This window comes from Myotis davidii, unplaced genomic scaffold, assembly GCF_000327345.1.
Source record: "Myotis davidii unplaced genomic scaffold, ASM32734v1 scaffold233, whole genome shotgun sequence".
NCBI lineage: Eukaryota > Metazoa > Chordata > Mammalia > Chiroptera > Vespertilionidae > Myotis > Myotis davidii.
Genome location: NW_006285917.1, coordinates 1008531 through 1035347, shown reverse-complemented (window position 1 = coordinate 1035347; position 26817 = coordinate 1008531). Strand labels below are relative to the sequence as shown.

Below are 26817 nucleotides of genomic sequence, written 5' to 3'. Positions count from 1 at the left end.
TCAGATCTGACGTTTAAAAACTTGGATTTAATTCCTAGTTCATAAAACCTCTACACTTCTTTTTACCCCAGTCCCAATTTTATCAACACAATGCATAACAGTGGTCTACTTCCATCACAAGGTTACATAAAACTGCAGCGTTTTCAGAGTGAACTGAAAGCTATTGCAAAATCAACATATTATTACAAAAAACAAGGTTAGCATTTGGCCTAATTGTGCATAATGCAGGGTATTTTCAGCTGCCTGACAGCATGCAGGCACTCTTACCAGATGGGAACTGGATGAATTATTGAATGAAATATGAATTATTAAATAAAAATTTGAATTTTTTTAAACTTTTGGCAGAGGGTGAGGAAGAAAGGCTTATTTGTTTGCCTGAAACTGCCCTCACCTGTTGAAGGTGTAAAGACAGCATATACCACCATAAATGGCATTCACCTACCAGAGCCATTTCTTCCCGTTATTCTCCAATTCACGATGCTCCCTTGATATAAAAAAATTCAGTAATCAGCACCAACCCATTCTTCCTTGCTTTTCTTTTGTGCTAATGCCAGTTAATAGGGAAACTTGCCAAAGGGATAGAATTAAAAATCCAGAGTCCCATAGTGTCTGTATGGCCCATTTAATGGGAAGGCTGGGACAATAGGAATAATCTCTACAGATCTGTGTTATACAGGCAGTAAAACATATACCTTTGTAGCATGCCAGCATTTAACCAATCATAGAAACTATTTGTTGCCTCATATATTACAAGGCAATAGAGATTTAAGGGATAATGTTCATGGAGGCAGAGGATACGAAGCAATAAACAGCATTGGAGGTTGGTTAAATGCCAAGTGAAGCCAGGTCTACAACATCATAAACATTTTTCCTACTATATGACAAGATAAGGAGGTACAAGAAACTGCCCTCAATCCCACCACAACTAGGGCTCTACTGCTATTCTTGGCCTTAGGAAGGAAAAACAGGAGTTCCATGAGCAAGTTACATTTCATGTCTCAGAAAGGTATGAACAGAACCCCAACTTGTACCTAAATGTCCTCTGGGAGAAGAAAAGCTCTAGTAGTATGTATTCTCAGAAGGGAAAAAAAAGAGTAACAGCCCCTAAGGTCACACTGGACAGAGAAACAATCAAAAGATTTTTCCTTAAAAGGACAGCATTGATACAGAGTAGTTATTACAGAAACCTTTCTCAAGGACTAATAATAGGATGATACTATCCGTTAAGCAGTATCTCTTCATAGGAAATGTGTTCCTGTTTGTAAGGAAATAGACATTTTAAGTAATAAGCTTATATGACCAGCTTCTGCTCAGTGACTTGATTACAATAACCAGAAAGACTACTTAAATATGAATAATTTGTACTGTAATACAGTATCTATCTATGCTTGAGAAGAGGTATAGAAATATGGAATTGGTTGACTACTGAAAATAAAAACTGGAGAAAAAGCATCCAAAAGGTATGTTATCTAACTGCATCCTCATGAAATACTATCTCTAATTCAAGATTACTGACCAATACATAGTAATTTTTCCTACTTTATAATCCACCTTCAAGTAAAAATGCCTCCTAAAGCATTAAAAAATCACAAGATTTGCTGGATTCAGCCACCAACTATATTTCTATTATTTAACACTCACATACAGGCAAAGCCATTTTATACTCACAATGTTTTTAAAATAAAAGGTTGGCAAAAGTAGGTTTATAGTTGTGATATGCAAAACACAGAGGTTATTCTTGTATTATAATTTATTATTGTATTATTTTCCATACAAACAACTATAAATCTACTTTGCCCCACCCTGTATATGCTATCTTTTAACCATCACATCAAAAACCCATACAACTCAAATTTAACCAGCCCTTTGTCACAGGGAATCTGGGGGATGACTGCCTTAGCAACACTAACCCATTCTCTGGAGGCAGCTCTGTTAACTACCTCTGCTGCCACACTCCACAGAGAGGTATTAGTAGGAATATTGCTTTCCCTGAATTCCTCTTCATGAAGGTGATGAGGCTCAAGAGAAAGAGAGTCTCAACAGAGAAAAGCCACATCACCTGTCTTTTCAGATAAGAATGCAGAGAACACAACCTTTAGCAGCCATCTCTAAAAAAAAGTACAGGCAGCATATTTAGAACTCAGCTGTGTCACATCAGACTTACTGTTGGGAAGTGGATCATGAACAGAATCCAAAAATAACAGCCATTAAAGACCTAGCAACCAAAACATGTTTATGTATCCATTGAAAGCCTGGTGGTTTTGATTATATGGTGGAGAGTATAATCCACTAGTCTATTTTAGGTGAATTTTCCTTTCACCTTCCTAACTTAATATTAAAGTGTAAGATGTTTTCTGAGTTTGGGGGTACCTGGGGTAAAGCTTGGGCAGGCAACAGATATTAAAATAATGCCAAATTCCTATAGTTTTTGTTTGTTGGTTGGTTTTTAAGGATCAGTCTCTTGAATTATAATTTGCTTTCATTCTTTCTTCCTCTAAGCGGTTCTCAACCTATGGGTCGCGACCCCTTTGGGGGTAGAACAACCCTTTCACAGGGGTCGCCTAAGACCATCCTGCATATCAGATATTTACATTACGATTCATAACAGTAGTAACATTACAGTTATGAAGTAGCAACAAAAATAATTTTATGGTTGGGTCACAACATGAGGAACTGTATTTAAAAGGCTAGAAGGTTGAGAACCACCAGTTAGAATCTAACTGGTAAAAGCCACTGGTTTTTGAGACTTCTATAGCATTAAGTTCTAAACCATCCCTAACAAAAATTATCATGGTCCTTATTATCTTTCCTAGGACTTAGCCTTTTTATTATTTTACTATTTCTGGAATAAAGAATTTGAATCAGAGACCATTATAAACTTTTGAACAGTAATAGATACAGAGGCAGAGCTGCCTTGAACAGATTGTCAAACCGCAGCGGGAAGGCCGGGGAAACTTGGGAGGCAGGAGGGAGGGGTATGAGATCAACCGAAGGACTTGTATGCATGCATATAAGCATAACCAATGGACATGGGACGCTGGAGGGTGGGAGAGGCCAGGGGATAGTCAAGGGCGGGGGAAAAGAAAGACACATATGTAATACCCTTTGTAATACTTTAAGCAATTAAAAAAAAAGAATTTGAATCAATGACAGAGGTCTAAAAATAGCTTAAAGGCCTCCAGGTGTCTCCAGAATGAAACCATTTTCAAGGTATATATATATAAGGAAGTTGGATGACAGGTCAAGGGTAGTTCACTGTACCAAATTTATCTTCTCTGCTAGATTTTCACTATTTCATATAACAGTAAATCTTGCAGGGATCCCACTCTAGAGTTACTAGTATTTGTTACCAGATATGGGAAAAACTTGGAAGAAGACTAAAATATAAGTAAAGATCTACAATTTCACCTGACCATAAAGTTTTAGCATGCAAGAAGGTAAAAAAAAATCTGGCTACCTTCAAAGCCTTAAGTTGCAGCTTTCTATTCTTTTTCTATGAAACAAATAACTTCCAAAAGAAGGCAGTAGTCTCCCGAAGCTCTGCACCCACTGAGGGGAAAAAGTCTTCAAGACTTACGCCAGAGTTTATCATTAATCCTAACCACCAAAATACCAACGAACAATTCAGAGATGGGAAGGAGAAGTAGGGGAAGAAAAAGGCTTATGGTAAACAACTCCACAATATAAGAAACCAAAGTGAAAAGTACCTACTGATTTCCTACCTCTAGTCCAAAATGAAAAACAACAACAAAAATACAACCCCACAAAAAAACAAACAAGAAACCAGCTCTCAAATTTCAGTGAAAACTACTCTTTTCTGATGAGACAGCTTCAAGAAACATTATTCAGATCTTTCATCCTCAGAGAGCTTAAGAGATGCTTTTCCCATGTATTCCTTTGTTTTTATCATCCATTTTTATTTCTTTAAGTCCTTGTCTGGGTGGGTTTTGTTTTTTTTTTTTTTTAATATATTTTATTGATTTTTTTACAGAGAGAAAGGGAGAGAGATAGAGAGTTAGAAACATCGATGAGAGAGAAACATCGATCAGCTGCCTCTTGCACACCTCCCGCTGGTGATGTGCCCGCAACCCAGGTACATGCCCCCGACCGGAATCGAACCCGGGACCTTTCAGTCCGCAGGCGGACGCTCTATCCACTGAGCCAAACCGGTTTTGGCTGTCTGGGTGGTTTTAAGCACACTACATATAAGAGAGATTATAGGCGTAACGTGGCTTAAATAATAAGTGAAGAAAAATAAATGTAAGTATGAGAAAAATATATATTTTCACCAAAAATGCAGGTTTTTAAAGTAAAGAAGAAAAGTGAAAAAGGTACCAGGTATCAATTATGGGAATCAAATTAAATACTTTTATCAATAAATTCACACAAAATTTTGGAGGAATCAGGTTCAGATATGTACTCCAATACAGATGTCTGAAAAGTGAAAGAAATTTACTCTATATTCCCAAGTGGCCTCTATTGTTAAAAAAAAAAAAAAAAAAGTATAAACCACATGGAGAAAACATGCAGTCAACAATAAAGCTGAAAACTTTGACAAGGAAGGAAATACACCCTACAATGCTGAATACTTCAGAATACAATGCGTTTTCAGTCTTTTCTGAAAATTTCGGCATTTACTGGAATTTGAAATCATCCTCTGCCTATTCCTTGTCACCATCCCCATCTCATCCACCTCTCAAATTCCAATTCTTAGGAATGTCTGGAACGTAACTCTCTCTTCTTTTTGTCTAAGTATTTACAATGTTTAATAGAACTAGTCTGCAATCTCACACACCACCAGTAAGTGTCACTGGACAGTCACATGACATATTTTTAACTGAACAAGAAATACAACCCTTCAGGATCCATAAAATCAATTCATGAAGACAGAGAAAACGTTGTATTCCTTTATTCATGCTTTGTGGAACACAGAAATAGGGGAAGGTATAGGATGAAGAACCAAGAAAGTACAAAATGGGGGGGGGAAAGGCAGTTTCAAAAAATTACTTTATTAAAAAAGTATATGATGAAAAATATCTGACACATGATATACACATCCACAAACAATAACATGGCAGCAGGGAAAATGCTGAGAAGTCTTGCAGCTTATATATTGCTATGCAATCTCAGGTTTTATGTTGGATTTGTCTTCCTTAGATATCTGCCATAGCAGCTAACAATGATTTTCTGAATCAACAGTCAAAAGAAACTTTTTTTCGTATTTAAAAAATCCAAATAGACTCTGGAAAATTGGGGTTAACAATGAATGGGTGCGTTCTCAGCTGCCTATCCAAATATATTAAGCTGACTTTCATATCCATGAACGTTGAGGAGAAGATATTTCAAAACTTGGCTTTGTATTTAGATAGATAGGTTTAGAAAGGAGAGCAACGTGTACTCCTCAACACCGTGTTGGAAAACAAACACCAGTAGAATAACAATATGAAAGAGAGAAAGGCAGATTTCATTACAGTAGAGTGCCTACACTTCCTCATAACTTGGATTTACACACTGCAAATCCTCTGATCTGATTACCTCCAGTGATCACGTAAAATACCGGCTTTAAACTCTTTGCCTTAGTGATAAAACAGCCACTTTGATTCACAACGAGACATTCACAATAAAGTATATTGTAAACGTACCTGTCCACAGCCCGGGGCATTGCACACAAACGGTCTGTCGTCTCCCATATTTCATGTAGCAGAGCGGAGCTGAGGAGGAGGAGGTAGGGGGAAAAGTTATGTTAAATATGCTGGAGTTTTAAAAAAAAGTGCTTCAAAAATATCAACCCTAGAAACAGGTGTTCCAAGAATGCCATCTATCAAAGCTGTAAACACAGGCTACTTTGGGGAGACACATTAGACAGGTGGCATATGATCTACTTACTGTGCCTCAGTTGAAACTTTTAATTAGAAAAATTTAGACCTAAATAGTCAAGGAATTTCAAACCTTTTGCTGGATTTTCCCTCTTTCTGCTACAGTATATAATACACTTCTACAGTAAGCTGAATTACAACCAGTGCAGTTCCCTATGTCAATAAATTCACTGAACGCTCGATGCGGAAGCCATATTTCTGAACTAGAGAAGACCAAAATTTGTCATTTAATTAATTAAGGGATTATAGGAGGGGTGCTCCATTTTACAGGGCTATAATCTGGCTCCCTGGTGTATAAACTAGGAGACGGTTGGCAAGGGTCGTTTATCCCAGATTATTGCCAAAGAAAACAAAGCACCCATCCTATTGGGCTACACGGGAAATAATTTTCATTAATAAAAAATAAAAATAAAAACCTTCTTCCCCACTGGGAGCCTCCTTCTCCCCCCACCAATAGTCTGTGGCAAATGGAGAAATATCGGTGCCCTTCCCCCTCTGATTCTATTTATGGCTAGGTTTTTAAAAGCAGCAATAAAACAAATGTCGACTCTTTGGGGGTTTACTGGGTGAATATGTTCCGGCTGTTTGTGCTGCTCTCGTCAGAGTTCTTGGGCTGATCGGTTGCAGCCAACAGATGTGTGCTGCTGCAGGGGATAAAGAAATGGCACTAAAAGGCATCACCATCCATCCTCTCTATTTCTCTAAAGAATTTAACAGGGTTTATATTGTTGTTGTTTTTTAATTATTGAAGCTAACTCTTGCAATGCTGATAGAAATTATTTGTCAAAGAACAATAATTCCAATATGAATGTGCTGGGGAAATTTTTCATATCTCTCCTAGGAATAAAATTAGAAATACAAAAATAGATAAAACATACTTTGAAAGGGTGGGGAAAAAAGGAGGGGGGATATAAAAACATTCTTTATAGGATAAACTCTTAAAGGACATTTTCAAACATCCTTCTATAAGAGAGAAAGATATATGAAGGCATATGAACAAAAGAAGGTGAAAGAGAAAGAACTAAAATTTGAATATGCCTTCAGAATTATAACCAAATTTCACATTTTTATCTTGGAGACAAACCAAAATGTCAGGTTAACCTCAGTCAGACCTGCGTTAAAATAAAATATGAAAGTGCTAGACTAGATCTGGTAATCAGAATACCATGCTTAAAACTCAGAGGGTAGCTAGGTAACAATGCTTCTTCAACTCTCGAAGACTCACTCTGGGGTTGGAAAACAGTATTTCTGGTAGTCTGATCAGTAATTCCACAACCAATCGGTGTTTAAAATTGTGGGGTGCCCGTAAAATAGAGAGGGCTTCTTAGTCACCTTTCAGTGTGACAGGAACAGGGTCTAACTATGAAGAAACTGGTGCTGCGGCATTATTGCTGTAATGGAAGAGAGCCTGCATGTACGTAGGTGTACACAGATTTATATCGCATTTAGCCAGGATAAATTGCTTCAATAAATTGTGTTCCTGAGAGGACAGCTCAAGCTGATGATTGGGTACTGGGAAAATGAGAGCTTTATTTTTCTTCACACAGCCTCAGGACAAGGGGATTTTTCTGGTTTATCTGTTTGTTTTAAATACATGATGATTTTTTAGCACTTTCTGGAACTACAACATAGTACAAAAAATAAATACAACTAAATAAAAGTAAATAAATGCAAAGACCAAGGGCATTATGACTGAAAATTTAGAGTATTTATGAAAAGCAATTTATCTCCGGAAAAAATCCTACAACTGCTGTGCTGGAGATAATTTCCCTTCCTAATCCCAGAAACTGCTTTCTGAATATAATCACAAAATGAGATTTTATTTCAACAAGGTTCTCTAACATATTTTCAGCCAAGAAGTAAAAAAACTACAAGGAACAGAGGAGATACAAGGACCAGACAAGATTCCTTATTTTTATCTTAGTTTTGTTATTTGAGGCTAAGTTTTTTCAGTTTTCTACCGAGAGGAGGAAAAGGGGTCCTGGCTGAGGAGTGAGGCAATATTGGCATAGGAAGTAATGAAATAAATTCTGGAATGGTTTCCCCCAAATCACAAAATTCAAAAATTTACCTGGTTTTGCACAATCACATTATAATATACGCCTTCCAAATTTTATTTAATTGAATCCTTACTAGGAAAAAGATATGAAAAAATAATAACTTTTTAAAGCAATTTAAAGGGGAGCAAAAACAAGTTGGGGGGAAGGAAAGCATTAAAATGTAAGAGAAGCATGCATTTTCATGACTTAAATATTCTAATCTGACAGTCACTAACTGGGATTTCCGGCTTCCTTCCCTATTTGCTGGCTTTTGTTTGCCATTTTCACCAAAGGGAGATCACAATGGGAGGAAGGAGGCCCTCTTTAAGTACTCACAATTATTCTTAAATCATTCTCTCAATCTCTTGCCCCTTTTCTTTTTCATCATTCTTGCTTTTCACTTTAAAATGATTTGTCTTCTAAAAATATTAAATATTTAGCACAATAATGATGTCTCACCACTTTAAGAAATTTCTAGCTAACATTAAAAAAATTTTTTCCTGGCCCATGTAGATCAGTTCGATTCCCTGTCAAGGCATATGCCCAGGTTGCAGGTTCAGTATGGTCAACCGATCGATGTTTCTCTCTCAAATTTCTCTCACATCAATGTTTCTCTCTCTCCCTCTCTCTCTCTCAAATCAACAAAGACTTACTTTTTTGCCTTGGCTAGTGTGGCTCAGTTGGTTGGAACATCACCTTGTACACCAAAAGGTCAAGGGTTTGATTCCTAGTCAGAGCACATGCCTAGGGCTGTAGGTTCCATTCCTAGTCGGGGCGTGAATAGGAGGCATCTGATTGATGTTTCTCTCTCTCTCTCTCTCCTTCCTTTCTCTCCAAAATCAGTAAAAGCATGTCTTTGGCCCTAACCGGTTTGGCTCAGTGGATAGAGCGTCAGCCTGCGGACTCAAGGGTCCTGGGTTCGATTCCGGCCAAGGGCATGTACCTTGGTTGCGGGCACATACCCAGTGTGAGGGGTGTGCAGGAGGCAGCTGATCGATGTTTCTCTCTCATCGATGTTTCTAACTCTCTATCCCTCTCCCTTCCTCTCTGTAAAAAAATCAATAAAATATATTTAAAAAAAAAAAAGCATGTCTTCAGGTGAGGATTAAAAATTAGTGATAAAACGAATAAATAAAAACAAAAATTTTAAGTAACAAAACAAAAATAATTTCTCCTCCATTCCCAGTCTGTTGCATCAATTGCTATATACAATGAATGCCATTGCTTATTTCTACTTCATACTTTTAAAAAAATCTCTAGTTATGAGGTCAAACTGATGCCCTCTCAAAAACAAAAAGCAACACATTTCTGTAGTATAAACTGACTGAGAGAAAAGGTGATTCAATAATGATGTTGCCATTCACTAGAATTTAACTCAGTTCATTTGTAACTGCACAGTTTGACAAGTAGGTCATGTGTCTGGCCATGGCACTCACATCCATAGTATGCTTCTTGATCTTCAGGATGAAACTCAAGCACTTTATAGAACTAAGCAATAAATAGCAGGTAAAGGAAATATATAGGGTGTCCCTCCCAAAAATGTACATACACTTTAACAGCTGATAACTCAATTTTGAAAATGAAATATATTTTAATAAACACTGCCCTTATAATTATTCAAAGTGTGTGCATTCATTTTGGGGGAACATCCTATATTTAGAGATATCTCCAAAGAGCAGTGGAGATCTTGGAACAGGGAAAAAAAGGATGCATAAAAAGGCTGTCCTAGAGGCCAAGTCTGCCAAGGAAAAGGCTCAAGTACTCAAGAATCAGCAGAATGCATAAATGATAAAAATTAGTATTTGCTCAAAAGATAGAAAGTTATCTGAATGCTGGGAGGGAACTGAAGAATTTCTAAGATTTAGAAAATGATTTTTAATAACCGGGGTAATTTCGTAAAATCTATGTTAAACAGTTTTGTCACAGCCAGAAGTATAACCTAAAATGGTCAATGTACAAATTAAAAAATTATCTCTCTATTGTGCATATGTGTATCTCTCTCTCTACCTTTATATTTTTAAAATAAAATAAATTAAATATGGAGTCCTAGCTGGTTTGGCTCAGTGGATACAGCATCCACCTGAGGACTGAAGGGTCCTGGGTTCGATTCCAGTCAAGGGCATGTATCTGGGTTGCAGGCTCCTTCCCCACACAGGCTCTGGTCGGGCCCTGGTCAGGACTCGTACAGGAGGCAACCAATCAATGTTTCTCTCACATCAATATTTCTGTCTTTTCCTCTCTTTTCCATTCTCTCTAAAAATCAATGCAAAAATATCCTTGGATGAGGATTAAAAAATAATAAAATGAATAAAAAATAAAATAAAAATGGAATCTGTCACTGAGGTCCAAAGAGTCAGTTCTCTGGACCTGGTTATAATGTGATTATTTCTTTAGTAACCAACTAATGTTAATAAGATGGTCCAACTTTCAGTAAGGAATAAAAGCCATATACAATCACACCCAAGGGTTTGTTCTTAGGTTCCTAATAACAAAAAGCAGCTGTTGCTAGGTACAAAAAACGAGAAGGGCACATGTACCATAAATATCAAAGATTCATGAAAATCTAGAAGGGGTTCAGACTAGCTATCACTCATTCATTCAGAAAACATTACTAAGGAACTACTAAGCGCAAGGGAAAGTGGACATAAAAATAAAAAGACAATAGACCTCTGCAAAAAAAAAAAAAAAATCACTCATCTATGTCAAAGAAAACCAGAGCTGGATAGTAGCGTGGTAAAACAGATTTTATTCAGGATTATTGTAATAGGGGAAAAGACATCTCAGTATAAGAACTGGGCTCAATTCCAAATACAGCATGGGCAAGTGGGAATGCACAGCCAAGCACCAGGGCGAGGGGTCGATGGATAGAAAATTACTAAGAGGAGAAGGGAGATTCTGGCTAAATTGACCTAACAGGATTCTTGCTAAAGACAGGCCAGAGTGATCAGACACCACCTGGTGGGTGGTGGAGGATGAAGAACCTGATCAGATATGAGGGTGATCAGATATCCAGGCGGAGGAAGCAGTTTTTACTAAAACTGGATTTTACGCCCCTAGCTGGTTTGGCTCAGTGGATAGAGCCTCAGCCTGCGGCCTGAAGGTTCCATTCCAGTCAAGAGCACATGCCCAGGTTGTGAGCTCAATCCCCAGTAGAGGGCGTGTAGGAGGCAGCCGATCAATGATTCTCTCTCATCACTGATGTTTCTATCTCTCCTTCTCCCTTCCTCTCTGAAATCAATAAAAATATACTTAAAAAACAAACAAACAAAGGAAACCACTGGATTTTACAAGGAAGTGCACACACAGATGGGCCTAAAAGAAGGTTTAGGAGCCTCATTAAAATTTGGACAGGCAAAGAATCATTGTCATCTGACAGGAAAGATGCCAGGTAAGTAGTAAGAATGATGGCTTAATTTATAAGTTCAATTAGTCAGAGGTATCAGTGCACATATTAGACCCCTTGCTATTTCACCGATTCTTTGTAGTCATTCATCAAATTGTTTTGCTAGCAATTCTAGAGTATAGACTAGAGCACAAAAAAGAGGGGTTAACAGTCTTGGTAAAAAATCTGACAAGGAAAAAGTTTGAAACTAATAACCACAATTTACTTTTTAGGCCAAAAAGTAAATTAACTCAGCTTAAAATTCATTAATTCACTAAATATTTTCTTCAGTGCCTGCCATATGCTCTAGGCCCCAGAATTCAACAGTGAATGAGACAGACATCGTTTCTACCCTCATAGTGCTTATGGTCTAAAAGGAAAAAACAAATATTAAGCCAATAAAATAATTTTAGATTAATAACAAATAATTCTATGAAAGAAATGAAATAGTGGTATGTTAGTGACGAGAAGTGGACTACTTTGTTTCATGAATAAAAAGGAAATGGCTATATTATTTGTGACCAAAGGGGAATGGGATAGAATACAGAAATCTAGGTTAAAATTCCTGGAAGCCTTTCCTCTTACAACACAGTTAATGCTCAATAAATATTTATTTATTTAATCTAACGGTGATATTCAAGTATACTTTGCTCAAGTATACTTTGAGCTTTTGCAGAAAGCTGTTGGGACCACAATACAACTGCTATGCAGGTATTTATGTATTTAAAGCTATTCATAGAGAAGACATTTTAAACATATATTTATAACTACTTTGTGCCTAAGGCATTTTATGTGGCTACTAGAGGCCCAGTGCACGAATTCGTGTATGGGTGGGGTCCGGCCAGCCCGGCCCCAATCGGGGCAGATAAAGGCTGGGCCTGTAGGGAGGAGGAGTTGGCGGAAGGTTGGCCGGCCTGCCCGCCCCCGGGCCTCTAGTTATTCTAATAATATCATTGGTTGAATTCTGTGTCAGACACTGCTAAGCATTTTACATATATTAACACATTGTTTGCGGGTAGTTTTTATCGCGCACTAACAGGTGGCGCGGGCCATTTTTGCTAATTTTTTGTGCAAATGGCAACGTTCAGTAAAATTATGATAACTTTAGTTTACGTATTTATACGTTACCCGCATTCTACCACTAGTCTATAAAAAACGTATTAATACGTGTCCCGCACTCTACTACACTGGTAGAACATATAAATACATAAAACGTATAAATTCGTTTTCCGCATACAATGTGTTAATCAGGATGGGAGAGTCTGATCAGGGGCAGGCCGGCACGGGGAGGGGCTGCAAGGTTGGCCAGCCGGCCCCAGCCCCTGATCGGGCGGTTCGCTAGCCACAGTGGGCGTCATAGCGACCGGTCGTTACGGTTGTTATGGCCATTACATCGCTGGCTTTTTATATATAGATATTCAACCAATTCTGTGCTTTTCTTATAATCCAAATGCCATAGAGAAAGCTCTATAGATTTTGGTTAGAATGTTAAAAATGGGGAGGAGGTATCTGTAAAGTTAACCCTTAATTGCCCCTTGAAAACAAAACCTAGTCCAGAGCTGTTAAACTATATTTTCAAGTAAAAAAATGCTAATTGAGGATGCAGCAGAAAGGGCAGCTTAATATACAACTTTTGGGAGTACAAATTGGGACAGTAATTCTAGAAAGCAATCTGACAATATTTATATTAAGTGTCTTAAAATGCCTCATATCCTTTGAACAAATCATTCTTCTTTCAGGACTTTATTCTGAAGCTAAAACCAGAAACATAGACTATTTATATATTAAAATGTTCATCATAGTCATATTTGTAACAAAAATAAAACAAATTAAATGTTTAAGAAGGGATAAATATAAATTAAGATACTCCCTTACAAAAGACTATATTTAAGTTAAGAATGTTTCTGAAAACTATTTAATGACATTAGAAAATGCTATATACTAAGTGAGGGGAAAGCGGGATATAAAATTACATATGCACCATAATTTCAAATCTATAAAAAAGCAAACAAAATAATAAACATAGAAAGAGAGAATACTAATATCAAATGTTAATAATGGTTATGAATGGGTAATGGTATTCCAGATTATTTTATGTTCTTCTTTGTGCTTAAGTATTTTCAAAGTCTCTACAATGATCACAGGTTGCTTTTAATAAATTTTTAAAATTATAATGTAATCTAATAATAAAAAGGAATGTCAAGCTGCATGACTTAAAACATATGTCTATATGTTTTTTTAAAAGGCCCATATCTCCTACACTGTTTTAAATAACATTTTAAATTTTTTTTTGTTATTTGTTTTTTTGAGAGGGAGAGAAAGAGAAACATAATGAAAAAGTAAAACAATGATAGATTGACTCCTGTTTGTACCCTGAAGACACCCCAACCATGCTCCTCACCGGGGCACCTGCAACCTGGGAATGTGCCCTGGCACCAATCGAACCACCGCCTCTTGGTGTACAGGGGGACACTCCAACCAACGTAGACACAACAGCCAGGTTTCTGCTAGACTATTTCAAAGCACTAAACAGTATATTTACAAATCATACAAAGTTGTTCATTCTCTATTACAAAGTAACAGAACCAAATGACAAATTAAGTTCAAAACTGACTACAAAAAAAACTTTCTAAAATTATAAACGAATAGCTTCATATAGAAATAGACATGGTGGAGATGTAAACATATCGATACACAAGGTAAATTAAGCAGTTCAAGATAATTCCTTTGTTGCCTTCCAAGGACCCATTTTCAGAATCCCATGAATGCTCCCTAACGAGTATTACTTATAAACACAGAAATTTCTTCAACCATCTATCACAAAGGGAATAAAGAGAGCTGATTACCAGCTTACCAGGTACTGAATGCCTTTCAGCTCAGCTATAAACAACCTAAAAAATTTAGACAGGCACCCAATCAAAGCTCTATGGGCTCCACTACCTTATGATATTAAAAAGAAATGACACACAAACAAATCTATTCCAAGAACACAACTTTGGATACCAAGTTTCAAAGTCTAAGATAATTTAGCTGCTGCTAAGCAGAGTACAAACAACTATCTCTATACCTCAGCTGACAACATTTTATTCACCATAGAATACTCAGTGCCGCTAGAAAACTGACTTAAACTGCCCTAGCTAGTTTGGCTCAGTGGATAGAGCGTCAGGCTGCGGACTGAAGGATCCTGGGTTTGATTCTGGTCAAGGGCACATGCTTAGGTTGTGGGCTCAATCCCCAGTGTGGGGTGTGCAGAAGGCAGCCAATCAATGATTCTGTCTCATCATTGATGTTTATAACTCTCTCTCCCTTCCTCTCTGAAATCAATGCGTTTTTTTGTTTTTTTTTTAAAACTGACTTAAGGAAGATTCCAATAAACATAAGAACTGTTAGACCATAATGCAGGTTATGTGAACTCCCAGAAAACAAAGGAAGCTCATGTTTTACTAGGAGTAGTTTATTTAGTAATTGAAATTTCTGTTCCTAAATTCTGGGTCCATTTTCCACTGTATTATTTAGCATAACATCAGTTTACATATGTTATTTCATTAGTAGGTAAATCAATGGCCCCAAAAGTATTATATAGAAAGCATATATATTACTATAACCTTATACTAATTAGCCTTATTGTTTTATATCGGGTTTTTCTAAAGCACTTTGCTAACTAAGACTTGAAAACTGAGGCAGAGAGCTACAAAAAACAGGCAAAAGATGTGTCAAGAAGTTGAGGTTGGCCTGAGTCCTAAATTACCTGTTTTTACATACCCCAAATAAGATATAAAAATGGACACCACATTTTTTTATAACTCTTTAAAGTTGGATGACAATTTGCATATTGTAGACTGACTGCTAACTGAATTGTGTATTTCCAAAAGTTTACATACAACAGGTGTCTCCTATATGTTTATAATATAAACGAATGTCCAGAAACATTAATTTGAGGGACTACAAGTTCTTGGAGTGTCATTTGTCTAGGACAGTGGTCGGCAAACCGCGGCTCTTTGACCCCTTGAGTGTGGCTCTTCCACAAAATACCACGTGCGGGCACGCACGTACAGTTCTATTGAAACTTCGTGGCCCATGCGCAGAAGTCGGTTTTCGGCCTGGGCGAGTCTATTTTAAAGAAGTGGTGTTAGAAGTGGGGAGTGTCGGTCAGTAGGGCGACGGGAGACACGGCGCGATTCATGCACGAGTTGAATAAGCCAGTCAGCAGTTTCACTGTGCAGTGGTTAGTGCTAGTCGCTTCCACAAATCGCGCGTGGGTGACAAAAGATAGATGAAACAAATATACAAGGTGAGTGTGGATGGGAGAGTTGGAAGGGGTCGGCCTCAGCGAACATACCGCAATCAGATTGAGGACGTTTTTAGCAAAGGCCAGTTTAGGAGTACCCTAGTTAATAACAATGTACCTACCTATATAGTTTAAGTTTAAAAAATTTGGCTCTCAAAAGAAATTTCAATCGTTGTACTGTTGATATCTGGCTCTGTTGACTAATGAGTTGGCCGACCACTGGTCTAGGAAAATGAAATAATGCCCATAGTTTTAAAATTAAGTCCATTTCACTATAATAAACATTGAAAAACACTGATAGGTTGGCTCCCTCCATTTAGACCAGCGGTCGCCAACCGGTGGCCCGTGGACCACTGTGGTCCATGAGGTTCGAAAGGTTGGCAACCACTGATTTAGACTATAACTGGGAAATTAATAATCCAGTTATCGTCTAAATGAAGGACTGGCGGGGGAGAACCAAGATGGCGGCGTAAGGTACAGACCTGTGCGTGCTGCCTCCCACAACAACACTGAAACTACCAACTATAAGACAAACAGCTATCATTCAGAACCATGGGAAAGCTGGCCCAGTGGAAGCTCTACAACTGGAAGGAAAGAAAGAAGAGCATTGAGACTGAGTAGAATGTACAGAGGCGCCAAGAACAGAGGTACGGAGTCAGGCGCCAGGAGGTTTTTTTCAATCGGAAGGGGTTACAAACACTCGAATCCACTGAGCTTATTTGGGGCGGGATTCTGAGGTCCCAGACCCCTACAGGGAGAGGCTAGATGGACTTGCAGCAGGTTGGAGAGCGAGGGTGGCTTTCTCGTGGAGCTGCTCGCTGGCACTCGGGGAAACGGAGACGCGGAGTCGCGGAGGTGAGGAGTTGTGGAGACGCCATTGCTCTTTGCTCCGCCCTGGAGATTCCTGGTGACCCCGCCCTACTCAATTTACATCCCCACCCAAGTTGTGCCAGTGGCACATAAGGAACCACCTGTGCTTTTACAGCCTAACCCAACAAACTGTAGATGTCAACTCCTCGCATACGTAAGGGACACACTCCAGAAGCAGAATCAGGTTCGGAGAAAGCCGGAGCCGGACCCAGAGAAACTTCCAGCATTGGCGATACGCAAGGGAGCAGCAGGAGAGACAGAGAGAGGAGCTTGTGACTTGCACCTTCACCCCCAACGTGGGATATGGCGCCCCCTGCGAGGCTGTGACGGCCCCTGTGAGGCTGCGATGGCCCCTCTGAGGCTGAGACGGCCCCTGTGAGGCTGAGAAGGCCCCTTGGAAGCCAGGAAAAATACCACATGATCTCACTCATTTACGGATAATAAAGACCATTATAAACTGATGAACAAAAATAGATACAGAGGCAGAACAGCATTGAACAGACTGTCAAACTACAGTGGGAAGCCTGGGGAGGGTTGGGGGGAGTGGTAAGAGATCAACCAAAGGATTTGTATGCATGCATATAAGAATAACCAATGGACACAAGACACTGAGGGGTAGGGGAAGCCGGGGGAATGTCAAGGGGGGGAAAAGGAGACATATGTAATACTCTTTGTAATACTTTAAGCAATAAAACAATAAAAAAGAAAATAATACTGGATATTTACCTAGAGAAATAAAGATAAATATCCGTAAAAAAAACAAAAGAATATTTTTGTGACATGTAAAAATTACATGAAATTCAAATTTTAGTGTTCATAAATACAATTTTATGGGGACAGAGCCACACTTACTCTTTGCATGCCGTCTATGACTACTTTTGTGTTACAGTGGCAGAGTTTAGTAGTTTTAAACAGGGACCTCATGCCTACAAAGCCTAACATATTTACTATCTGGCCTTAGTTGCCAACTACTGATATTTATACTGTTATTAATTAAAATACATGGTTAATTAAGATATCCCAATTATGACAAATGTTAGAGTGTATATTTTGTTAATAAGGATTAGGATTTTTATTTATTTTTTAAAAATATATTTTTTTGATTTTAGAGAGGAAGAGAGAGATAGAAACATCAATGATGAGAGAAAATCATTGATTGGCTGCTTCCTGCACACCCCCTACTGGGGATGGAGCCAGCATCCAGGCATGAGCCCTGACTGTGAATAGAACAGTTACCTCCTGGTTCACAGGTCAACGCTCAACCATTGAGCCACACTGGTTGGGCAATTAAAAACTTTGATAATGTGACAATTACTAAATTATTTAATTTTTCGAAATTTAGAAATTAGGTTTTCCTAAAATGTGGTTAATTTAAATTAACCCTAGCCCTGGCCAGTTTGGCTCAGTGGCTAGAGCATCGGTCTGTAGACTGAAGAGTCCCCAGTCCAATTCCAGTCAAGGGTACATGCCCAGGTTGCAAGCTCAATCCCCACTGAGGAGAGTGCAGGAGGCAGCCAATCAATGATTCTCTTTCATCATTGATGTTTCTAACTCTCTCTTCCTCTCTGAAATCAATAAAAATATGTTTAAAAAATAAAGATTTAAAAAAAATTAACCCTAGTTCTGAATATTTAGCATATTCACCTAGCACCTCATTAAAAAACAGATTCCTAGGCCTCCTATATTCACTGGGCTTTGGCTTCCAAGAATTATCACCTTGGGTAATTCTGACACCCTTTGAGAAGCACTAAAACAGAGAGCTTCTATTCCTTCTGTATGGCAAGAAGCTGTATTTTTCAAGTTTGGTACTATAAGATAATTCTCAAAGTGAGCTCCAGGGATCCCTATTGATCCCTTTCAGAACGTTCATGGGTGTTTAAATCATACATGGCTAAAGATCTACTTAAAGGGCAAGGCAGGCCAATGCATTTTAAATATGTTTTATTATTGTTGTTGTTGATTTTAGAAAGAGAGGAGCGGAGAGATAAAAACATAGATCAGCCGCCTCCTGCACAGCCAATCCCTCTACTGGGGATCAAATCTGCAACCCAGGCATGTGCCCTGACTGAGAATCAAACCTGGGACCTCTTGGTGCATGGGTCCATGCTCAATCAACTGAGCCACATCTGCCGGGCCCAATACATTTTATATATTTTTATTGATCTCAGAGAGGAAAGAGATAGAAACGTCAATGATGAGAGAGAATCACTGATTGGCTGCCTCCTGCACATCCCCTACTGGGGATTGATACGCAACCCAGGCATGTCCAATGCATTTTATTATAAGAGAGTATCAAAAGTTCACAGATACAGTTTTTGATTTTACACATCTAACCTTTAACAAACTATCACTTTTCAAGTTTTGGTGTAGTATCAAAAAATAAAGACTATCTATAATTATCTGAAAAAGAACCTTTTTTTTTTCCTATTACATATCTGTCTGAGCCCATGGTTTCTTCATATACTTTAACCAAAACAGCATATCATAACAAACTGAATGCAGAAGCAGATATGAGAATCCTGCTGTTTTCTATTAAGTCAGACATTAAAGAGATTTAAAGCTCTTCCCTTAAATCTTTTGGAAACTATTGTTATGTTATTTTAAAATAAATTTCTATTTTTAAAATTTGTCCACTTTAACTTCTGATATACTAAATATCAATAGATATAACCAAGATAAACAAAAATTCTTTGGAGTCTTCAATTAATTTTTAAGAAGAAAAAGGGGTGGATTCTAGGACCAAAAGAAGTTGGAAACCCACTGCTTTAAGAAATACATAAACAGTGGAGTTCCCTGGATTGATCAATCAGAGAGCAGGTTGAAATTAATTTTGAATTTCAGGCTCAGACATGCAGGCACAGGTTTCAAAGAAAGGATCCAGATTAACTAGACCAAAGAGTTTTGTAGCAAATGACAAAAAGCAGATGGAAGTGAGAATTAGGCTGAGTCATAACTTAGGCAACACGTGGCCAAAGTTTAGAACCTATCTGGAAGCAGCTTCATACAGCCAACTACTTGAGTAGAAGTTTTTATCTCTCTAGGCTTTTGGAGGATTCAAGGAACTATTTTTGAACTATCCTTAGAAAAGTTAATAAAGCAAAAACAAAGAAGCAACCATTTGCTAAAGTGACAGCAGAAAGCAGAGTTAGAAATAGAGAACATCATACCTATGTTTGGCCTCAATATGCATTTTAAAAACAGAAAAATTCCTGGAAATTGGTAAGCTGTCAAAATCTAATGTTGTGTTTCAGGTTTTTTCCTATTCATTTTCAGATAAAGTAGGATCCCCAAAGCAATAAACCAATACTAATCAACCTTAAAGTACCAATCTTTAAAGATAGGTTAGAAATCTTCATGGACTTGCCCTGGCCAGTGTGGCTCAATTGGTTGAGCGTCATCCGTGCACCAAAAGATTGCTGATTCAATTCCTGGTCAGGGCACATGCCCAGGTTGTGGGCTGGATCCCCAGTAAGGAGTGTGCGGGAGGCAGCTGATTGATGCTTCTCTCTCATATCAATGTTTCTCTCCCTTTCCCGTCCTCTCTCTCTAAAATCAATTTAACAAAATCTTTTCTAAGACTGCCCACATACTGGCAACACAGTGATCTATGTGGGGTATTCCTATGCTCACTGATTAACTTTCAACAGTCCCAAACACAGATGCATAAATATTAGCCTGATACTGCTTGACCAAAACTAAAAAAAAAAAAAAAAGCCCTGGCCAGTGTGGCTCTCTGGTTAGAGCGTGGGCCCACACACCAAAGGGCCATGGGTTCAATTCCCAGTCAACGTCATGTACCTGGTTTGCAAGTTCAATCCCTGGCCCAGTCAGGGCACACGTAGGAGGCAACCAATCAATGTGTCTCTCTCTCACAACAATATTTCTCTCGCGCGCACTTTCCCCCTTACCCTCCCTGCCACTCTCTCGAAAAATAAATGGAAAATATATCTCAATGTGTCTCTCTCTCACAACAATATTTCTCTCTCTCGCACTTTCCCCCTTACTCTCTCGAAAAATAAATGGAAAATATATCCTTGGGTGAGGATTAACAGCAACAACAACAAAACACTTAAAAAAAAAAGAAAATGGTGCTAGCCCTGGCTGATGTGGCTCATTTGGATGAACATCGTCCCATGTACCAAAAGGTCACCAGCTCCATTCCTGGTCAGAGCACACGCCTGAGTTGTGGGTTTGATCCCCAATAGGGGAGGGATGCAGGAGGCAGCAGATCAATGTTTCTAACATCAATGTTCTTTCTCCCCCCGCCCCTCTCCCTTCCTCTCTCTTTAAAATAAATTAAAACATATAAAAAATAAGAGGAAATGGCGCTCAAAGAGACATGTTAGTACCAGAAATACCATGCTAAAGAAAACCAACATGGTATTATCCAAGTCTGATAAAGCTTAAATAAACATTACTGGCAAGAAATTTGATGCCAACACAAATCATTTACAGCAATTATATGTTATATTCAATAAATCATCCTCTTTTTATAATATAGTCAGGCTTATTCCTATTTCAAAAAGAATGGTTATGCTCTATTTTTATCTGGAAAAAGAAGAGTAATTTTTCTACTGCATAAATTTTAAGCCCCAAATAAAATTTGGTTAATTTAGCATATAAGATTCCTTTGTCCACTATGTCAGAAAAAAGCACTATACCATATAATAAGGTATTAGTAAGTAATTCTACTCAAGAAAGCAAGTTAGATTTTTTGGGAAGGTAGGACTACGATAAAACAGTACTGTTCCCACAGAGGCCCAAGCCACAAGCTCAAAAGTGACTTTTTAAGCTAAATCTTGGTTCCTGTTAGACTTTCATAAATTGATATTTATTAAGGATAAGTGCAGTATTGAATAGAAAAGAGAAACTTTTTGCACAGTTGGGTTTCAAATGTATGAGAACACTTAGGATTAAAATTACCCAAAGATGAAAAAAAAACTAACGAAGTTAAATTCATGTGTTTGTAATGAGTTTTGTTTCCTAATAAGTGTCCTTATATTCCTCATAAGACTAATGCAGTAACTCACCTTTGGTTTAGTTGGGACTCTTTCCTAGATGTCTGCCTACAAGGTTTTAGAAATTAGATAAATTTATCTTTTCATAAAACCTTTCCTGAATTGTAACACTTCATCCTTCCTTTCCAAAGAAGCCATACAGTATGTTTACTTTCAAACTGAACTGAATTTTCTTTCCTTACATACAGACAGTGAGTATATTCAGATTTTAAAAGTTTCTAAACAAAAGGACAAATAAGTGAAGGAAAGGAAGCCAAATACTATGATTTAACAGAAAAACAACATTCTTTCAACAGAAAGTGTCCACCAGGGAAATTCTAAAGAGAAAATGTCATAATAAAATATTTTAAGACATGAAACGACCCAATGCAAAATATTTGTTGTAAAGCATTCCCTAACAGCATGTTACTTTATTCCACATGAACACTTACACTCACAATTTGCAATTTTCTAAAAACGAAAGTAAAAATTAAAACCCCCAAAGAGGAAGGTGCTTTAACAATGCATTTATCAGCTAAATTACTCAAACATAAATTCAACTATCAGGTCTAAATTAACACACAGAAAAGTTGATGGCTGCCAACATAAAGTCTTAGTCCCTAGAGATGTCTTCTGATGTGCTATTTTATTTGTAGTACCATTTCACCTACAGCACATACTGTGACAAATACAGACCACCACGCCAATAAGTTATATAATTATAAATGGCAATTACATGTATGTGTATATCTGTGTATTTTTTACAGGTGGTACAAGTTTTTATTCCAAACAGAAAATGAAAAGTTAGGTCTAACTTGGAGATGTCAACATTATGGAAAACCATAATACAACTGTTATGTGGACAATAGTTTAATTCTTTAATATGTAACTTAAAATGTTCAGGGAATAGCATTTTGTCCTAAAATAGTTTCTAAAACAGAATTTCATCTGATGACAAAGAGCATACAAATATAAAGAAACACTGCTAATTATTCTACATTAATTTAAACAAAAAAAGGAAGCAGAACCAGAAGTCTTGGAACTTGGGGGAAAACATACTTGAAAAAAATAGGGGGCAGGGAAGGTAGAGTCCAGAAATTACAGACTGATGAAATATTGTTTACCAAGAAGATTATAAAATGAATTATTAAGTAGATGGCTTTAAACAACTGGCAAGTAATGCAGTGATCTATAAACATTAGTATAAGATAGTAAAATAGTAACTCATGTCTAACTTCATTTTCTTTTTTTAACAGGGTCTCTAGCCAAGAAGCTCAGGTATATGCCCAGAAAATAGAATATATTTAGATTACAACAGGACAACTCTTACTACTTCAGAAAAAATACAGGTTAGGTGATAAAACAGTAGGTGGATTCATAAATGAATTTTATCCAAAAGACTGATTAATGGATTAATATCAACCTGTTGATAGTATGCTGATGTTAAAGCATTGCTTTACCCTTATATATTTTACCAGTACCCTAAAACAAAAACTTAGGTGTAGGACATCTGTAATACTGTCAACAATAAAAAATAAATTAAGAAAACACATACCACAGGAGTCATATTTATCACATTTATCTATCGATACAAAAATATGAGGAATGCCCAAGAGGCTAAATAACATTATCAAGCTAAAACAGTAAACCAAAACCAACAAGATGACAGTTACTGGGATCAATGTAAAGTCTTCAATTACATTTAAAAAATCAATTACACACCCAGGTGGCGTGGCTCAGTGGTTGAGCATTGACCTATGAACCAGAAGGTCACGGTTTGATTCCAGATCAGAGCATATGCCCAGGTTGCTGGCTCAATCCCCAGTTGGGAGCATGCAGGAGGCAGCCAATCAATGGTTCTCTCTCATCATTGCTGTTTCTATTTCTTTCTCCCTCTCCCTTCCTCTCTGAAATCAATAAAAAAATATATATTTTAAAAATCAATTATACAAATTAATGTGATCTTAGGCTTTAAAAATAGAGGTATAGAGTTCAATTTTAAAAAGAGGCCACTCTCCCCTGTACTTTTACTGATCAGATATCTTAGATGTTATATTCAGACCTAGACAAGAAGCCCTAAAATCTTAGGCAACTAAGTTCATGAGGAGCCTGAACTTTATTAAAAATGTCATCTAAGGAATAGCTGAAAGACCTTGGGATATTTATCCCAGTAACAGAAGCCTAACAAGACATAACTGTCATCAAATATGTGAAGGACTGCCATGCTGACAAAGAATTAGATTTATTTATTGTAGCTTGAGATGGCAGAATGAAAGAGCTTCAGCACAATGTAAAGAATGTTCTAAAAGTAGAGTTCCAAAATGGAACAGGGAATCTGTGAAGTGGGGATCTTTGTCTTATAGCATTCGGAAGGTAAAAGACTATGCTGCAGGCATTCCAAATATGATGCCTTTTCACATTTCATGAATATACTTAATCCCAAAATAAGTCTGTTAAGAGGAAGGAAGGCACCGTTGAAAAATGAGAAACTTAAAACTGCTTTCTTTCACATGTTTCTAAAGAAATGGAAAACTTTTCATGAACTCTAAAATCAGTACCATTTCAGAGAAACCAACAACAAAAGAAATTAATGCTTCTTTTTTTTAAATGAATACTGCATTTGTTTTTCTTAAAGAAACATCTGCACCTTAACTTTAGTTTAATCAAGAAATAAGGGACAATTATACTCCAGCCTGCCAACTAGTCCCACGAAGAGAGTAGTCTTTATTAGATATTTATATGGCAATGCTATTTGCTCCACCCAAAACTTCCTCACAAGGAGAAGGCTCCTCCTTATCAGACGTGGATAGGAGGCTGCTGTAACATTGACTCCCTCCTACTGCAGCCTAGGAAAAACTCAGTCTTGACATGTACAAAACAATAACTTGTGAGAACTTCAGAGCAGCTGTGTTCAGACAGAGCCAGGGACTTTACTTGAGGCAAAGTAGTAGCTTAAGAATTTGTTAAAAAAACGATTTCCATTTTGGGTTGAAAGTAGGAAGAGGAAAAAGAAAGGAGATACAGTAATGATATCCATTAATATTTAAAATCCATAATAAAGAAAAATGCTTACTAATTACAACACTGGAACTATCACGGGATGGTACCTTTGATTCACAAATTTAAGGATGAGCACTCTAACTTTCTGCTAACACTATTGGGAAATGGGAAAAACAAGTCTTGCATTTAACAGTGCCCAAGTCAAAGCCATCACAAATTCTAGGATGGAAGACTAAAACAAGGGGCTTTGCTATTTTGTTGGATATTTTTGTGTGCTATCGCCAGGCAAACTGTGAAAATGTCTGAATCTCTAATAGTAATGTTCTGAATGCGAAATACTGGAACCAAATTCAGTTAAGTAATGCTGAAGGATCAGCAATCAATTGGTCTCAGTGTGCTGTATGGGCGACTTCCTGGCCAAGAGAAAAAGCTTCAAATGGTAGCTGAAAACCAAAGGTTAATACAAAACAACATACTTAGATTTCTCTTCACATAACAGCTTTAACACTATTTCAGCTAATAATTTGCTTCTCAAAAGTAAAAGATGACGCCTTAGCTGGTTTAGCTCAGTGGATAGAGCGTAGGCCTGGGGACTGAAGAGTCTCAGGTTCGATTCCAGTCAAGGGCACATGCCCAGGTTGTGGGCTCAATCCCTAGTAGGAGGCAGCCGATCAATGATTTTCTCATCACTGATGTTTCTAACTCTCTCTCCCTCTCCCCTCCTCGCTGAAATCAATAAAAATATTTTTTTAAAAAGTAAAAGGAGAAGAGAAGGAATGTAAAAGATAAATATATGTATTAATAAAGTAGTTATTAGTCCAATTGGCTAGATTAGTCCAATTCATCATTAAATAATACACAACTATCAAACAAAGAGCAAAGGCTTGTCATTATTGTGTACAGAATTAAGAACTGGTAAAACTACTTAGTATAGCTGCCAAACTTTTCAGTTTCTTTCCTTACAGACATGTTACATTTCGTAATAGTCTCCACTTACCTTACATCCTCCATGTTTAAGTACAAATTGTGTTTGATTTCCCCAACCCTTGCCCTAAGATATAATGACATGTATTTAGCTTCTGAGTCTGGACACAAAGGAAGAAACTGAAATTCTTCACTTTCCTGAAATATGTGTCCATTTTATTTACACCATTTAAAAATATATCACATAAGCTAATTAAAACTGCAACCATCCATTTAACAATTCTTAAAGAATATGAGTAGGTGAGACATATTTAACAAAACAAACTACAGTTTAGTATATTTCTCTGTGCTTAGAAAACCTATAAAGACTGATGTCTCTACAGAAATTACTTACACTATTGCAAAGTTTTTAAACATAGGGATCAAGTGGGCTTGCGGAGAAAACCGTGCACACCCCCACAAACCTTCACTTATGACACAACCTTCAGAAATACTAAAACACCCACTAAGCAGAAAACAAACTTTTAAAGTTAGGAAAGTAGCAACATGGGAATTTGGGTAGGAGGTGCTCTGGGTAGTAAACACCCTCGTCAGAGAACATAAACAAGCAATTCGAGCAACAGTAACTCCTTCTGGGACTCCGACTTGGAGTGCTTCCGTCCCAGGCCCCCACCCCCGAGTTAGGAAGAGATTAAATGTGGGAACAGTTAGAGAAGGAAAAAGGAAATCAGAGTAAAAGTGATGAAAGTGTTCTTTTTTTCTTATCCTTCTCAACCCCTATCCAGCATTCTTGCAGGCTGATCACCAGACTGGATGTCATACCCACCAAAAGCCCTAAAACAGTACCCAAGTCTTTTCTGATACCTACATTCAAAACCTGTATACATCAGCCGTCTCCTTTCCAAACACCTCCCTTTCACCTCTGGAGTCCCCCATACCCTTCTCAAAGTGCAGTCTTTTGGCTCCCAAGCCCACCACTATGTAAGTCTTCGTAAACTCATTCACTTAATTTTTTCCAAATCTATACTTTTCCTGATACCATGTCCCTGATATTCTTCTTTATAATTCAATCGAAATGCCATGCTTCTCGTTTCCAATGACTAAACCCTATCTATCTTTCCAGGCTCACTTACTGCCATGTTTTCACCTACTCATCCCTACCTTCTGCCTATTACCTCCAGGTTCTTCCAATGCCAAGTCCCTAACCCCACTCTTTCAGAAGCCAGTTTAGCACCCCTCCCCTTTCTCCCATTCCACCCCAATCCCAGGATCCTTCCCGTAGGCTACACTACTACACTTCCAATCCCTCAGGATTCAACTCCCCTCTTCTTGCCACGCCCTGTGCCCCCCGGGGCTACTTACCCCCAAGTTCTCCCCACACTTCAGGCCTCTGGCCCCGCCTTCCCCCCCCAGGGGGGGGGGCGGGAGGAGACAGAGGGGG

The 26817-nt window shown here is 37.8% G+C and overlaps 1 protein-coding gene across 6 annotated transcripts in view; it reads right to left on the bottom strand.

Annotated features, from left to right (window-relative positions):
* ATF7 (activating transcription factor 7) overlaps positions 1-26817 on the bottom strand; it is a 104977-nt gene that overhangs the window by 77774 nt on the left and 386 nt on the right. For 2 of the 6 annotated variants that reach the window (XM_006756963.1, XM_006756965.1), the window contains exon 2: positions 5643-5711. In XM_006756963.1, the coding sequence (XP_006757026.1) occupies positions 5643-5690 (48 nt within the window). In that variant the 5' untranslated portion in view covers positions 5691-5711. Of the gene's footprint in view, positions 1-5642; positions 5712-5949; positions 6069-7208; positions 7268-7947; positions 7970-26738; positions 26801-26817 lie in introns of those variants that run through there. The other 4 variants (XM_006756964.2, XM_006756962.1, XM_015559580.1 and 1 more) reach the window with 4 other exon arrangements.